Consider the following 16,313-nt stretch of genomic DNA (forward strand, 5'->3'; position numbering starts at 1 on the left):
GCAATTTTTTTAGGCTTTGATTTATTAATAATTCGGAGGAGAGAAGCTTATTAGAGAGGAAGTACCTTTGTACAGTTTTTCTCCACAACAAGAATAAGATTGAGGGTTTTAGCAATTAATCGATGAAGTAGTACTGGATGAGGTGTATTGATTTTTTCAGTACTTGGATTGGACAAGTTCATTTCAAAGATTGGTCCATTCGAGATGAAGCATCAATAATATCTATCTGTTGTATTGGTGTTGCCTTAAGGGGCAGGTATGATCGAATATATTTTTGCATTACTAATAGCAAAGAGAGTTGAGTGTTCTTGTTGATAGAAGTAAAGCTGTTTACTTTTTTCGCTTTTAATTGTTGTTTTCCAAATATTTTCAAAATAAATTAATTAATTGTATGATGATGATTGTAATCCTAAATAATTTTCTATTCCTTTCATCAATATTAATTCCAATTTAATTTTCTCATCTAAGTGATAATAAATCTATTGCTTGTTGTGCTCGGAAGGAGTTTTGGCTTTAATAGAAAGAGCATGCAAACCACTCTTAAATTCCTCAGCAACAGCATCATTCACCATACGATGACGTTCCAATAACCTCTTTCCTTGAAAGCTCTCACTCACAACAAGTAAATCAAAGTGAGTTTCTCCTGCACCTCCCGAATGTCTTGTTTCAGCATGGTGAGCATGTCTATGTGATTGGTCTTCAAATTCCAACACGATTGGATTCAACTTTTCAGTGATTGCCTTTTGCATACGTAAGAGTCTTGTTGTTACTTGTGTGGCTTGGCTCATGATTTTGTTCATTATTTTTGATTGTTGAAATTGATGGGATTATCCTCATCCAAAAATTTATTATTATCTGATGACGATGGATTTCTGTATTCTTTTGCTTCCACTGAATTAAAATTTGATCCTGTTAGTGCCTTTCTAATTTTCTAATGATGTGATTTTGGATGTTAATGTTGAATAATCAATTGATTATTTAAATAATATTATTTCCAAGGATTTATCCAAAAAGATGGCTTATACAGAGACACAACATCAATGGACTGATAATAGTCTTCCGATCTTGGAGGAGCCATCTCAAATTTCTTCATTTCGGAATCACTGATTTTTAGAATGGACTCAAACTTGTTGTTGAGATTTCCTTCAAACACTCCTTTACGTTCTTCCTTGCTTGGTTTTGTTTTGGCTTTTTGCTCTTTAGCTTGTTGTTTTTGCTCCTTTCTGAGTCTTCTCAGTTCATGCTTGTCTGTTGTTGTTGATGGCTGTGGATTGTTCATGTTGAGTTGATTTTTTTGAATATGAAAATATTTTTAGAAAACTTGTAAGATTTGAAATTGTAAAATTCGCTCAACTTCAAGATTTACAACCTCAAATTTAAACAATAAAAGAATTGAGTATTTACTTGAATTTCTTGACAAACCCAGCAACATTTTTCAAATAAGGTAATAATTTTGTTACATGAGAGAGTTGACTTGCGACCTTTGGATCTGCTCCCAATCTCAAACTAGTAAATTCTACCAATTCAACAGCCAAAGACATTGGATCCAAACTATTCTTAATTACAATTTTAGAGACATCTTCCACAAGTTGATCCTTTTGCTCTTGGCTCAATAAATTGCTATATCTGATAGCCTCAAATATTATGTTCATTGATTGATAAATTACATATTTAAACATGGTTTCTACATAAGAAATGAATGGAACCATATTCAATATTTTCGATAACCCTGATTTCTCTATTTTCATTTGATGTATTGGATGATCTTGACTCTGAAATAAATCTTGGAAGGATTTTAAAAACTTATTTTGAGTTTCTTGATTCGTTTTCTCTTGTTCAGTTTCACATTTATCCGTTTGTTTCTGATATACTACAAGGGCCTTTTCCTCTGCTTCCTTTTCCAATTTTTCAATGTTAATCTCCTTCAAATAGGCAATCAAATTATTAAAATACTGAAGAATATTAATGTTTGAGATTGTTTCACCAGCAGAGACAACACTTTCCTTCACCTGATTAATATATCCACCCAAATTTGCTCCAACATTTCCCATCCACTTAGAAGCAGCAGCAGAAGATGACGATGGCTGTGTATTCTTTTCATCTTCATTTTCCTTCTTCCAAAATTCATACATTTTGCATTGATGAAAATTCCTCCCAGAAAATTCTCCACTAATTCCCTTCATCATCATTGATCGGAATAGCAATCTATTCGAGGATCTTGATTGTAGAGTGGATACAACACGAACCAATGAGAAACACTTTTGCATTTTTTTTTAAATCTAATATTAAAAGTTCAATCAAAATGGAAAATCAAGATTTTACAATGGACAGTATGGTATGGTGTTTATAAAGATCCAATTATAAGGCATTCAAAATTTCTTCCAACCCCTTAACAACTCTCGAATAATCATCTTCATATCCAATTGCTAATCTGATGAAGGTGTGACCGTCATGCTCTTCAGGCCAGGGGTCAGTTCTTGATGTTTTACCTCCAAATGACGTTTTGTGTTCAATAATCTTGACACGAGTCAATACACCCAAAATTTGAGATTTACTTCCTTTAACCTTGAAAGTGAAAACACTTGGTACTAGAAATTCATCCAGCACCTTAGAGAAATACTTGGAAACTAGGGTATTTGTTGGATGTGTAGAAATCATAGGATGATTAATTTCCAATACTTTTGGGTGTTTGCTCAAGTATTCGGTAATTAACCTTTTAGTCAACTTGGAAGAGTTCTCAATCCTCTCATCGATACTGTACATTTGTTGAGTAATCAATTCACAATGGAATGGAGAGACATGATTTCCATTCACTATCATCCATTCTTCAATGTGTTTCAGTGCATTCTTTGACCTAGCCAAAACATAACCTCCAATACAAGTTCCAGCACTATAGTACTTTGTCATTGACGAGACAACATAATCGACTTGTTTCACACTAAATGGATTGAAAATAGTTTCAGTCAACCAAGTATTATCCACAATAGTTGTCAATGACTTTGAAAGTGATTCCAATTTCTGTAAAATTGAAAAATCAAATATTTTACCATTTGGATTAGAACACGATTCAAAGAACAAGACATTCACTTGTTTCAACAACTTTTTGTCTTGAAATTGTGAAATAATTTGCTGAGGTTTACCAACATCCACACTCACCAAGTTAATCTTAAAGCTTTTAGCCAACCAATTGAATAATCTTGGCGAATCACAATACAGTTCATTGGAATAGATTAAATTAATTGGTCCAAACTTATTTTGACTTATAATTCCATGGAGAGTAGCACTAATGGATTGAATTCCAGAAGATACCAATTGACAAGCTTTTGCATGAGGTTCATGTCTCTTGATGAGTAATTCTTGGAGTTCAATATTCTCTGGTGATGATGACCGATTGTAGAAGAATTTTCCTTCAGACCCTTCACCGAGAACTAGATGTTCATCTTGGAATCGTTCGTTGGTGTGTTGTTGCATCATTTTTTTTGATAGATGAATGAATATTCGGAAAGGTATCTGTTTATTACTTTAATTGTTTCAAATTCGAAATTGAAAAAGTCAAATTGAAGTTGATTGCACAATGAATGTCTTTTCGAATGATTTCGAATAGTAATGAAGATCAGATTCAATCTCTTTTATTGACAAGTTCAAAAGATGCAACATTAGAATACGATGTCAAATATTTGCAAATTGATTCACATGATTTGAAAGATTGCTGATTATCAAGAATGAAACTGAGACATGAAATGATTCTATCGCAAGAAACATCATGATTCTTAAATTCCTGCTCTGAGAATTGTTTCAATATTTGGAATGCATGACCAACATATCCAACAGCATCAGATTGTGAAAGATTTTCATGAGCTTTCCAATATTGAGTGGTGAAAAGATCAAATACCTTTGAGTATTCTTGGAATTTGTTATTCTTTTTGGAATTTTCCAAAGAGTACAACCATTCGTCATCTTGATCATCTAACTTTTGAGCAATGACATCATATATTGTGAAAATTGAATCGTCTGAAGTTTCGGTTACTTTTTGAATCCTATCTAGAGGTCTATACACTAATTTCTGTGAGGAGGAAATTGAGCAATCGTCAGTAATGATTTTAACATTGAATTTAGAGGCCAATTGAGAGGTCTTTGCCTGTTCAGAAACTGAGCCAACCATACTGAAATATCTTGCAGTTGAAGATCCAATATTTCCAACATAACCATCTCCAATAGAAACACCAACCCTGGCTGTGATTTTCTTTTGTAAACTTTCAATTACCTTTACAATTTTCAAAGCTGCATCAAATGCCTTTTCTTGAAGTCTTACATCTACACTGTTACTATTCAGTGATAATTGAAATTCATCACATGAGAAGACGTTTAAATTTCCTTGAGATAGTTTTACAATTGGACCAAGAAGGTTTACAATATCTCCAAAAATAGTTGTAATACTGTCAGGAGATTTTGATGACAGTCCATCAATTTTGACATGAATAACTGCACAACCCTTCTTGGATAAACCCATCTTGAATAAATTGGAGGCGTGCTGACCCTTTTTCATTGTGCTCTTACTTGAAAAGTGACTTCTGGAGGCGTTTGAGGCAGAAATTGAATTTCTTGATATTTCTGCATTCTTTTCCAATTCTTGTTGATTTTCAACATGTTCTAAGTGTTCATTTTGAATCTGTTCAAATACTGATTGAGGAATGAAAGTTTTAATTTCAGCAAGCCACTCAACTGTATTCTTCAAATTATTGAAAATTGAGTTCACTTCTCTAAACATGGAACTGTTATTCGAAACACTACCCAAATCAAGAACTTTGATTCTTTCGAATTGCTTCTCCAAGAACTTCATAGGTCTCGAAACAACTAGTCCAGTAACAAAACTTCCAACAATTCCAAGAACAATAATTCCAACAGTGACACCAATAGAAATTGAAGTTGTCAAAATCAAAGCTTCAGTCACCTCTGATTCGTACAAAACAAAGAAAATGTTCCACTGCATATTTTCCAAAACATACTTGTACGGAGTAATGATATAGCTAACACCATCAGATTCTCCCACAATTTTCATCACAGATGGCAAAATACTAAATGTTCTATTGTTCAACTCGTAGAATTGTTTCATTAGTGAACCAGCATTTCTCGACTTGACATCAAAGATGTTTGTGCTATTTAAACCATCTCCTGAAATGGTATCGATGGATCCACCAATGACAATGAAATTGTCCTGAGCTACCAGAACGTAACCTCTTCCCAGTAATTCAATCTTGGAGAGAAAGTTTACAATCGTTTCTAGTGAAAGATTAACTTTGGCCAATCCAACCAATGATTTCGTCTTGTTTAGTTTGTAAATTTCTGGATCGTACATTAATTGAGAATAATAAATGGCAACTGTACTTCCCAAAACCTTGTATGGTTCTCCATACACTCCTTCCAACCCCTTTTCGTAATAGTTTTTCAATGTATAAATGAAGAAATCTTGTTTGGCAGGTACGTAAGGAGTCAAGTCAACTGTAGAATTGACTTTTACAATGTCTCCTGTGGTGATGTTCACAATATCTCTCAATGGTGCCTGGATATCCAAGAGGGTAATATGTATCCGTGTTATCCAGCCAACGCTGGATTGAAAGGATTTTGTCAGATGGGATCCACTGTAAGTGGATCCCATCAAGACAAAGCCAGGATAAAATGGATAATGGATGGATATTTCCGATTTTATTGGATTCTGCAAAATACAATTTAGTACACAGAAGAGCTGCTATTATTTCAGTTGGCAAACTAACACAGAAAGACTCATATCTACAAGCAACAGATCCAATTCATCACGTGAATCAAGTCAACATATTGGAATTGGTAGAATTGGTAGAATCGGAAGTTAATCACAAATTTATTCATCTAGTGATTGTATTAAGAGAGATCAAACAAAAATAACAATAAATGATATGATTATAATTCAAATTGGAAATAGTTGGAAAAAAAGCAAGATTTAATAGAAGAGTTTGAGTGAATGTGCAGTGTTATTTTCTTTGCAGAACTAATAAGAAATGCACAAGATGGTAAATTGCAAGATCTTAGCCATGAATTCCATTGGCTATACGAAAGTTTTGAATCAGTTTAATGATGGTATTGATTGGTTACTCGCCCCCCTTTAATTTTATCCATTAAATCCAGATTTTTCCTTGATTTATCTGATTTATCCAGATAAAAATCCACTGGCAGTCGACGGAATCCACTTACATCTGACAAAATCCTTTCAATCCAGCGTTGGCTGGATAACACGGATACATATTACCCTCATATCCAAAAGGTTGATAGGCAAAAACTGGAAATGGATTACTCGTGGTTCCACTAATAGTATAGGTGTATCTGGATGGGAGAGGAACACTGAAGAAGAATCCACAACCAGTAGTTCGAAATTCTACAAACTTTGGAAACAAGTAATTTCTAAACATGGGAATGGTCACAACACCTGTGGTATATTCTCTGGCCATGGTTTTGGTCAATTTGGCGATTGGTGTCATAACACCATCTAGATAGGTTATAATCTTTCTTCCAGATTCGTTTATGAGCTTGGTCGACAAATCATTAATTGCCTTCTCTGTTACCAGATAAGAAGATAGCCAAACCAATAAACACCCACTTAGAATCATTACTGAAATAATTGAAACAATAAAGAGATTGAGTGGAATAATACCTGTGCAGCAAGTACGCGGCTGTGTCTTTGGATTGAGTGGTTCTTTGATGGCCACAACGGATGGAGTTGTCTGTTCCTCATACTCACTTCCTGATGGTGCAACTTTAGTCATTGAAACTGAAGGATGATGATGATGTTTTTTCTTATTGTTTTTCAATACAATTACGAAAGAGCTGCTAATTTGCATTAGGGAAATTAAAAGTTGTTTGAGGGAAATGATGGAAAGAAGTTTCGCTTATTAGATGCAAACTGTCAATTACTATCAGTTTATTGTATTAATATTAATACGAAGCAATTGTCTTTTGCCATTAGTATGGAGTGACTGTCAATAAACCTCAATTCTGACTTGGGCAGTACGCATGTTATTATGGATTGAAAACTATTCAACAAATCTCGTGCTTGAGTACTCTCCAATTAAAAATGTCGGAACCAACTAACAGCAACATTCTGGACGGCACGCAAGAAATTACGTGGGAGGAAACGCCTAATAAAGAAGCCGAGGAAATTGAAGAAATACTTCGACGATTTTTGCACTCATTGTGTGATATTTATAATACAAAGTCTAAAACAAATCATACAATCGGTGCTATATGTGATACAATTTTCACCAAGAATGGAATTGAGTTGTTTGTTGATAGTTGCACAGAGAGTAAGGCAAAAGGAATTGAAATAATTGAACAATTATTAATGATGGAGCCTGCTAATAGTTGTTGTGAAGGGAAAATTATTGAGGAGGAGATTCAACAACTAAATCACAACGACAACACTAGTACCTACAAAAAAGTACTGGCTGAAGAAAATAGAACATTCTTGGATCAACATAATGTAAAGTTGGATGATAATACTTTCAATTTTTGTGTAAACTTTCAAATATGTTTCAAGATTGAACCAACAACCAGTAATATTGCAGACACAACAAGGATTTCCAGATTTGATGGCACTTCTTCATCCAATACTCGAATATTTTCTCTATTCGATCCTTTATTAAACTATTCTAAATTCACAAAAGCTGGAATAGAAAACGAGTGGACATATCTGACTTGCATTATTGAAAATGCATGTTTAAGTAACGATCAGCTTTTATTCCAAACGTAAGTACTAGTTCTGTTTAAAACAACAACTTTGAAGAGATGGCCCCTTTAACATGGTAGACGAATGTTTGGATCGAGCCCTGAAATTTTGTGACATCCCATCCTATTCTTTCACGTCATCTTTGAAAAGGGATTGTCATGTAATTGCTTCAGTTGATACCACTCTAAATCACATATGCCTTGTTATAGAACACCAACGAGACAATTGCTCTTCCATTTGGAAACACAAAGACTTTGCAAAAATCCTCTTATTGATGAGAACATGTTTGAAATCTTCCATGTTAACAGCTCAAAGAAACAGAAAACATTGCCCAAAGCCGTTAAGAACATTTGGAATTTTGTCTTCTAGAGACAATATATTCATACTCTGCATGCAAGCCGATTTACTTTCTGTTGAGAATGTTCAAATCGAGACTTTTGGAATTGAGTACGCATTGACCTCACATGCATTCTCGTTGAACAAAGAAGAGGAAAGAGAACAATTTATCGAGAAACTTACAGCTCATTTAGATTATTTCAGAGCTATTTCTCTTGTTGAAAAGGAATACCAATTTTTGTCATCACCTAACACATCAATAAGCAAATTGAGAAGAGGACGCTCTGTGATGGTTTATGAAAGTTTTTTAACATCAGATAATAATATGATCAATGTTTATCCACAACTTTCAAGTATGAAAGAATATTTCAAAAATTATGATTTTGAATTCAAAAAAGAAATTGGTATTGAAAAACCAATGTTTGAAAAGCAAACAACACATTTAGCGGTTATCCCTTATTCGAAACTGAATGAATTTGAGTTGAATTCGTACACCAAAGTAATGGTTGTTGGTTTTGTAGCAACAACCAATTTGCAAGGTTTTATATTTACTAAAAACAAAACTTCCAAATTGCAAAAAAAGGATTCAAATTATACAAAATATACTGCTGATGATGAAGAAAAATTGACAAAGATGATGAAGATTACAAAGAAAAACCAAATACATTCAATAAGAGAAATAGGAATACCAAAGGAACAGGATTAAAGAAACAAAAAGTATCAACCATCACCAAAGAAATTAATTACTCTGATAATTTGAAAGAAATAGTTCAAGGATATGGAATTAATGGTAAAACAGCTACCAAAATACGAAATAATGACAAGATAGCTCTATATTTTAAACTTGAAAGTGGGTTTTTAAAGATAGTTCACTATTTTGATAATAGTTCAGAGAATGTGAATGGTATGGAAATTGTCAAATCCATTCAACATGACAATATTAATAAGATTTTTCAATTTAAGAAACACTCTATAACTAGTTCGCAATTGGATGAATTGTTTTTTGAAAGCATTCCACTTACAACCCAATTAGAACCAACAATTTTTGTAACATTTTCACAATTTGTTGGGGATATTGTTACTTTCTATATTTACCTTAACCAGAAAGATTTCAACACCAAGTTATTGTGTTTTATCAAGTTAATGATGGACGCTATTGAGGCAATTAACATTTTACATGAAAATAACATTATTCATAGTGATATTTCTATTAGAAATGTTGGTGTGTTATTTACAAAACCTGTCATGACAGCTCATGCCAAAGAAAAAAGTACAATACTGGAACAATTGCCGAAAGTTTCTAACTTTAATTTCATTTTACTTGATTTCAATCATTGTAAAGTGGAAGGACAAGAACAAGCCACATTTCCAGAATGTAACAACAATTCTGAAAATATGTTCTTTCCATTTATATCAGAGCCATACTGTCCTCCAAACGAATTAGTTCAATTTACAAAAGAACATGATTATTATAGTATTGGATTAGTGTTGGCACAATTATTTTTGACAATTGTTTGCAATGTGCCAATTTCTAAAATTTTTAAATGTAAAAGGGAAATTTAAAAGAAAGAATAGTGAGTGAGCTCAATAAGAAAAAGAAGGAATTCAATAATATAGGAGTGATTGTTCAAATGTTGAAGGATGTTATTGAGAATGAGGGTAAATCTGAGATTTTCCATTTCAAGAAAACATTCAACTGCTTTACAAGTACTTGGAGTTTTTGAGCAAATTGGTTAACATTCCAAAGCTGGTCAATTATTTGTTAACAACAATACCCGCATACTTCCATGGCATGGAAGACTTGTTTCTACTGGCATATACTCATCTTTGAAATTTAGGAATTTTTGATGAGTAGTTTTGAGTTTCGAATTGTTAAAATCAATAATGCCTCAAATTCCTATAGCAGAACGATTGGAAGACTTACATCACAATGAATAATTTTCAAATCATGCAAATCTTTTTTCGATAACATATCAACACTTCTTTCAGAAAACCAAATTTTGTAATAATAAAGGAAGCGGTACTGAATAATCATAAATTAAAGTATAAATATTCTGAATTATTGTAATTCCATTGGATGGTGGAAAGAAAACAAAAAAAAATGGCTCCAAAGCGAAAGCTTGATTTTCTAACGATTGAAATTGAAGCTAACCATGATCAACCACCAGTAAAATTATCAAAACCATCATCATCATCAGAAGAAGAAGAAGACAATGTAATAATTATTTTGGATGAAACACATGCTTCCGATTGGCTAGAAATTAAACTCCAAAGCACACAATTTCTTGTGGCTCTCCTTCCACAATTAGATTCATTTCTACAAGAATTTGGCTACACCATCATTGATGATCCGATGGTGAGAAGTTGTCTGGCTAGAATTACTGGAAAATGTTTGTTGCCCAATTCCGAACGTTATGCAGAGTTTGGCAAAATTAATTTAAAAGCACAAAGGCTTATTATTAGTGATAGAACTTTTGTTCTACACCTTTCCGATTCGCTGTACAGGCTGGGTGAATCCTATATTCAATCAATAGGAGCAGCTTATCATAATGATATTGATGTGGTTTATCGATACAAAAACCATTTAAACAAATTTATCTTCATGAAACCATCAACTGCTATTCAATTGTTAAGAAAAAATCCTCAAACTCTGTTATCGATTCCTGAAAGATTTTATGAAGATTCTGAATTTCTTTCAGAGGCTATTTCTACAGAAATAGAACTATTGGAAAAAATTCAAGATCCTACCAAGAATGAATTATTAATACCCCCAATACTACTATGTCAAAACAAAGTTCTTACGAAAGCACTTGAACTTGGATTATTCAAGCCAGTTAAAAGTAGTATCCAATACGAAAGTTTAAACAACAGAGAATTAGTAATTACTTTACTCAATTTTGGATGTGATGTAATGTTGTATAGTATTTTACAACTTTATTCCAACGACAAAGAAATTTTAAAGATATGTAATGAGAAGTTTCCATATTTAATTAACAACAACCAATATTTGAATCTTGTAGAATCTCCAACTAGCTTCAAGTATCTCGACCATGAAACTAGAAACGACAAGGATTTTGTTTTGAAAATAGTTGAAAAATGTCAGATTTATAATTACCTTTCTTCTGATCTTCAGAAAGATCGTAGTATTGCTTTAAAAGCAGTCCGTGGAAACCCTGGTTATTACAAGTACTTACCCAGAGAGCTCAGACGTGACAATGAGATCGCTTGCATAGCAATTTCTAATAATCCAGACATGTACTTTTATGTATCAGAGAATTTGAAAGATGACCATAATATTATTGAAATTTTCAAAAATAACATTCACAAGTTGAGTCATTTTCATATTGATTTAAGATATTTACCTCCTGATTTTAGAAAAGATAAGGAAATAGTATTAAAATCAGTTAAAAGTAGTGGGGAAATGATATTATTGGCATCAGAAGAATTATTAAACGATAGAGAAGTACTTTTATTGGCCTGCAACACATATACATACTATTACGACAAGAAAGATTTTAGAATTCCATACTTTATTCCAGAAACATTTCGAAAGGATGCCTCCTTTATGTTAGAAATATCAAAGACAAATCCTATTTGTTTTGAGTTGGTTCATGAGGAATTAAGGAACGACAAGACTTTTCTATTAGACTTTTTCAAGGTAATTGAACGATTTCTCAACATGGCATTAACTACAGATGATGATGATTATAACGATCGAGATAACGTTGAAAAATTGATTATGCAAAACGTCTTTAAACTCATTCCTAACAAACTTCTTAATGATAGGAATTTTTTATTGGAATCTCTAGAAATTAATGTGACATTGATTAATTTCTTTCCTTATGAATGGGGAAATGATATTTCAGTCATAACATTAGTGTTGAAACAGAAGCCTGAATATTATAACAATTTAACCAACTTTAGGGAACACAAGGATATTGTCATGCTAGCGCTTGCTGATCCAAATATGAAGATTCCATCTAAATTCATGTCTGACAAAGATATTGTAATGAAAGCAATGGAATATAATGCATCAAAAACATTTAAAGTAGCTCACAAAAAACTACAAAAAGATAGAGATGTAATTTTACATTATTTAACGCACAATACTAATAGCTGTTATGGGCAGACCATCAATGATATATTTTTTCAAAATCCAAACCTACGAAATGACCGTGAAGTAATGCTAGCTCTTTTGCAACATAGAATGTTGCACTTTAAACATATTGACGAAAAATTGAAAAAAGATCCAGAGTTTGCTTTCCAACTGATTGAAAAAAAATGTAATGTTGATGTAAGAGGAACTAAAATATCAAAACAAGAACTCATGAAAGCAAATTCCATTGATTCATTCATAGAATTTTATCTCAAAGATGAAGATGATTCACACTTTTCTTCTGTCAAGAAACAAGTATTTGGTGCATTAATCAAGCTTTTTTCTAATGAGAAAAGAGTAACAGAATCACTTAAGGTTCACCACCAAAATTTATTTAAAAATGACAAAGAATTTACATTACAATGCTGTTTGTATGAAGGATTTGGTTCCTGTCTGGGTAACGCATTTGTAAATGATGTGGAGTTTATGAAAAGAGCAACTTTATTGAATTTCAATAATGTAATATACTCAAAAGATTTCTTCATGGAATGTTGGACAAGTTACTTAAATGAAAAACTGAATTACAAACGAATGAGGAAGTGTTTCAATTATTTGAGTAGTCATTCTTTTGATACAACAGGATGGAACGAGGACCCACGATCACAAAGGGTAAACACTTATTTGGATTCAAATATTTTGAAAGGTTGTAATCGTGTGACTACTGAAACTAGATCTACTATTTTAAAATTTTTGACAGGTATTTCAATTCTTGAAGAAAAAGTTCTCATTCACGAAGAAGTCACTGATGGTCAAAAGATAAAAATTTACTTCCATATGGATCACACAAACAAAAAATGGAAAAAGATTATGCAGAAGCAATCCCTATAACCAAATCATGCTGGATGTTTCAATTTAAATGATTCCTAAATTGATTTGAAAGAAGATTAGAATTGGATTAAGAAACATTACAATTATTGTAAAAATCCCGAGGACTTCGTATCTCAACTATTCGCTTTCCGAAATTAAGAAATCAAATCTTGAACACTAATTGGAAGATATATCGAATTGGAACTCCTCCTTTATGTAATCGGATCCTAGTACTTAACATACTTTAAAACTTGGCCCAAACCACTCTCTAGCACTAGTGTGAAAAAAATAACTCAAAATGGTAGTCACTGAACTAAGCTCTTCACTTGATGGTTTATTTCAAGTCATGTACCTAATCATTGGCTTAGTACTAATTTATATCATGATTCATACCTTTAGATTTATAAGAATCTACTTGAAATATAAACACATACCTGGTTATGTCTCATTCTTCCCTTCAATTATAGATTCACTCATGCATGGAGATCCAATGTTTGTTTACTATGGTTATTTGTGTAGCATGCAAGCTTTTACAAAACATCCAAATGCAGCAATGATTAAAGTTCAACAAGGATCAGAGATATTTTTCACAATAGCCAGGGATAAGGAAATGATCAAGGATGTTCTTGTTAGAAAGTATAAATCTATTGGAAAGGGTGAGCTATTGGCTCCAGTTGGTTTGTTTGGAGCGAATCTATTCTCAGCTGATTCTAATAATCCACTTTGGAAAAAGCACAGAACATTGGCTAATCCAGTATTCAGTAACAGTTCTCATTTAAGGAATGTTTTTAGAGTTACAATGGAGGAATTAGCAAAGATGATTCCATACTGGACCAAATATAATGATTCAGATTCTAATGGAAATATTCGAAATGTTAACACTACACAAGAGTTGAAGTCTATTACATTAAGCATTATCAATAGAGTTGCATTCGATTTCAATATAGAGATATTTGATAAGAATCCTGAACACAGAGACGAAGTACATGGTTGGATTTCTGATTTATTAGTTGGTTTATTATACAAGTTTGTATTCCCTGAATGGTTATTCGAATATGTTCCTTTTGGAATTTTCAAAAGATTTAAAGATGCAAAGAATAGATTCAGAGAGACAGCCATGAAGATGATTCTCAAAAAGACAAAGGAATATGAGAATGACAATCAAGTGAAAGAAGATGAAGATTTACTAAGCTTATTGTTGAAAAGCTCCAATAATGGTAAATTAACAGAGGAAGAACGTTTGACAAATGACGAATTGGTTAGTGCCATTTTCATTATTTTCTTTGCTGGATTTGAAACAAGTTCCAATTCTTTGAACTTCATGTTGAGATTGTTGGCAACCAGACCAGAAATACAAGAAAAACTCATTGAAGAAATTGATAATGAAATTCCATCCATGGATTCAATCAAATTTGAAGATGTCACTGAAAAACTTCCATATTTGACATCATTCATTAAGGAGGCATTTAGAGCCAAACCAATTGTTGGTGATACCACAAGAATAATTACCAAGAAGGGAGGTGAAACTATTGGTGGACAAATCCTTGAAGAAGGAACGGTTGTTAACGTTGGAATATATGCTCATCATAAGCTGTCTCATAATAATGCTATGGATGATTTCAAATTTGATCGTTTCTGCATTCCAAATAATATCGAGAAGGGAACTATGGGAAATTTATCTATTGATTTCCAAAAAGAAGATTTAATTACCTTCTCTATTGGCCCAAGGGATTGTATTGGAAGAAGAATGGCATTAATAGAAATCAAATTAATCCTTGTTTATTTGTTGAAACAATACAGGATTAAGGTTCCAGAGCATTTGAAAGAACAACAATCAAACATCAAAGAAACATACATTATTACAAGAACTGTTTTAGAGCCATTCATATTTGATTATGAAAAGAGAGTTTAATAAACTTAAATATTTTACAACACTCAATTTAGCGCTTATTTTCTTGTAAACGTTTCACGTTAATCAAAATTCCAGTTAAACAATAAAATGAATCTCCTGAATATGTGAGGGTCTTGAGATGGAAATTGAAATATACGAATACCATCCTTATTAATTTCAACATCGCTTATCATTTGGGAATGGATAAGAGTGTACAGCATGGCATCTGGGAAATTGGAAATTTTATCTGTGCTCAATTTAAATTGAGAAAATCCTACTTAAACAATAATATTATCGTCAGTGCTGTCCATATTATTTGACCCATAGCAATACTTTTCTCTAATGAGTCTTCTTTCTTCTAGTTTCCATGTCCTTTCTACTAATCTATCAATGGAATAAAATGGTATTAAACAAGAGGCCAATGTACATTCTCCTATTATTCTCATGTTTCAACAGATTTATCAGTTATGTGGTTTAATAGGTTATACTTCAGCTATGAATATGGGACCACTTGCGTTGACTGGAGCTTTTCTTGGTTTTGAGTTTGCTGGTTATTTATTGAGCTTGACCTTGTGGATATATTGTCAGGCAGTCATCACCAAAGTTCTTTATGGTGTCTACTTTAATGAAAATCAGGCATGGATGAGACTTTCGAAAGTTCATTCTATTTGTAAGAAAGTGGTACTAATCTGGTTGCATTTTTCAATTCATTGTTGATATTGACTTTTATCCTAATAGGAATGATTTTTTTAATTTGTCGGCCCCCCATGAATATTTCGTTTGTACCATTGACCAAAAGGAAATCAACAAACAAGAATGAGGTTGAAAAAAGGGATGAAAAGGCAAAAGTTTCTAACAAGATTATGGCTGAAACAATTGTAGACACAATCGAACCAACAATTACAAACACTGTGCAATAAAATCCCTTCACTTATCTATTAATCACCATTTCAAATCCTTTTTTTCATCTTAAAACAAAAAAGACTACAACACCACAGGTTCCCAAGTTGTCTCCAACCTCAGTACTGATGTGGCTCGACGATGCTTAACTTCTCAAATCGGACGGGATGAGGTGCATTCATCGTGATATGGCCGTAGCCATCAATAATCTAAATTTCTAATATATAAATCTAGTATAGGGTGAGTAAAAGTTGTTCACAAAAATTCAATTATTATTAAGGATTATTAAGACGAAAAGCCTGCCAGGAATATGGCGACGATCCCGCTGCAGTCTTTGACTGTATGAACATTGTTCAATGTGAATTCAAGAGTTCTTGGTTGATCAGCCCTATATTTATTCACAATTAGACCTGTTGAATCGCTTGACTGTTTTTCTCCAGAAAGCTGAATTCAGCATTTACAACAAATAA

At 32.7% G+C, this 16,313-nt stretch overlaps 7 protein-coding genes across 7 annotated transcripts; 2 read left to right on the forward strand and 5 right to left on the reverse strand.

The window, feature by feature from the left end:
- Nucleotides 1-313: 313 nt before the first annotated feature.
- NAEGRDRAFT_78792 (uncharacterized protein) lies at nucleotides 314-800 on the reverse strand (the record flags this gene model as incomplete). The annotated part of the gene is made up of 1 exon (XM_002680288.1): nucleotides 314-800. One exon carries the CDS (start codon nucleotides 798-800, stop codon nucleotides 480-482), a length of 321 nt encoding a protein of 106 aa, XP_002680334.1. The 3' UTR covers nucleotides 314-479.
- A 600-nt stretch (nucleotides 801-1,400) lies between these two features.
- On the reverse strand, nucleotides 1,401-2,132 carry NAEGRDRAFT_64466 (uncharacterized protein; the record flags this gene model as incomplete). Its single annotated transcript, XM_002680289.1, has 1 exon — nucleotides 1,401-2,132. One exon carries the CDS (start codon nucleotides 2,130-2,132, stop codon nucleotides 1,401-1,403), a length of 732 nt encoding a protein of 243 aa, XP_002680335.1.
- A 226-nt stretch (nucleotides 2,133-2,358) lies between these two features.
- NAEGRDRAFT_64467 (uncharacterized protein) lies at nucleotides 2,359-3,474 on the reverse strand (the record flags this gene model as incomplete). The annotated part of the gene is made up of 1 exon (XM_002680290.1): nucleotides 2,359-3,474. The coding sequence occupies one exon, from the start codon at nucleotides 3,472-3,474 to the stop codon at nucleotides 2,359-2,361; it is 1,116 nt and encodes a 371-aa protein (XP_002680336.1).
- A 145-nt stretch (nucleotides 3,475-3,619) lies between these two features.
- On the reverse strand, nucleotides 3,620-5,656 carry NAEGRDRAFT_64468 (uncharacterized protein; the record flags this gene model as incomplete). Its single annotated transcript, XM_002680291.1, has 1 exon — nucleotides 3,620-5,656. One exon carries the CDS (start codon nucleotides 5,654-5,656, stop codon nucleotides 3,620-3,622), a length of 2,037 nt encoding a protein of 678 aa, XP_002680337.1.
- Nucleotides 5,657-6,221: 565 nt separating this feature from the next.
- On the reverse strand, nucleotides 6,222-6,794 carry NAEGRDRAFT_64469 (uncharacterized protein; the record flags this gene model as incomplete). The annotated part of the gene is made up of 1 exon (XM_002680292.1): nucleotides 6,222-6,794. One exon carries the CDS (start codon nucleotides 6,792-6,794, stop codon nucleotides 6,222-6,224), a length of 573 nt encoding a protein of 190 aa, XP_002680338.1.
- A 308-nt stretch (nucleotides 6,795-7,102) lies between these two features.
- On the forward strand, nucleotides 7,103-8,795 carry NAEGRDRAFT_47080 (uncharacterized protein; the record flags this gene model as incomplete). The annotated part of the gene is made up of 2 exons (XM_002680153.1): nucleotides 7,103-7,773; nucleotides 8,123-8,795. The coding sequence occupies 2 exons, from the start codon at nucleotides 7,103-7,105 to the stop codon at nucleotides 8,793-8,795; spliced, it is 1,344 nt and encodes a 447-aa protein (XP_002680199.1).
- Nucleotides 8,796-12,770: 3,975 nt separating this feature from the next.
- Nucleotides 12,771-14,982, forward strand: NAEGRDRAFT_78794 (cytochrome p450). Its single transcript, XM_002680154.1, has one exon. It carries the CDS (start codon nucleotides 13,351-13,353, stop codon nucleotides 14,962-14,964), a length of 1,614 nt encoding a protein of 537 aa, XP_002680200.1. The 5' UTR covers nucleotides 12,771-13,350; the 3' UTR covers nucleotides 14,965-14,982.
- The last annotated feature ends 1,331 nt before the right edge of the window (nucleotides 14,983-16,313 follow it).

Source organism: Naegleria gruberi (genome assembly GCF_000004985.1).
Source record: "Naegleria gruberi genomic scaffold NAEGRscaffold_10, whole genome shotgun sequence".
Classification (NCBI taxonomy): Eukaryota; Heterolobosea; class Eutetramitea; order Acrasida; family Naegleriidae; genus Naegleria; species Naegleria gruberi.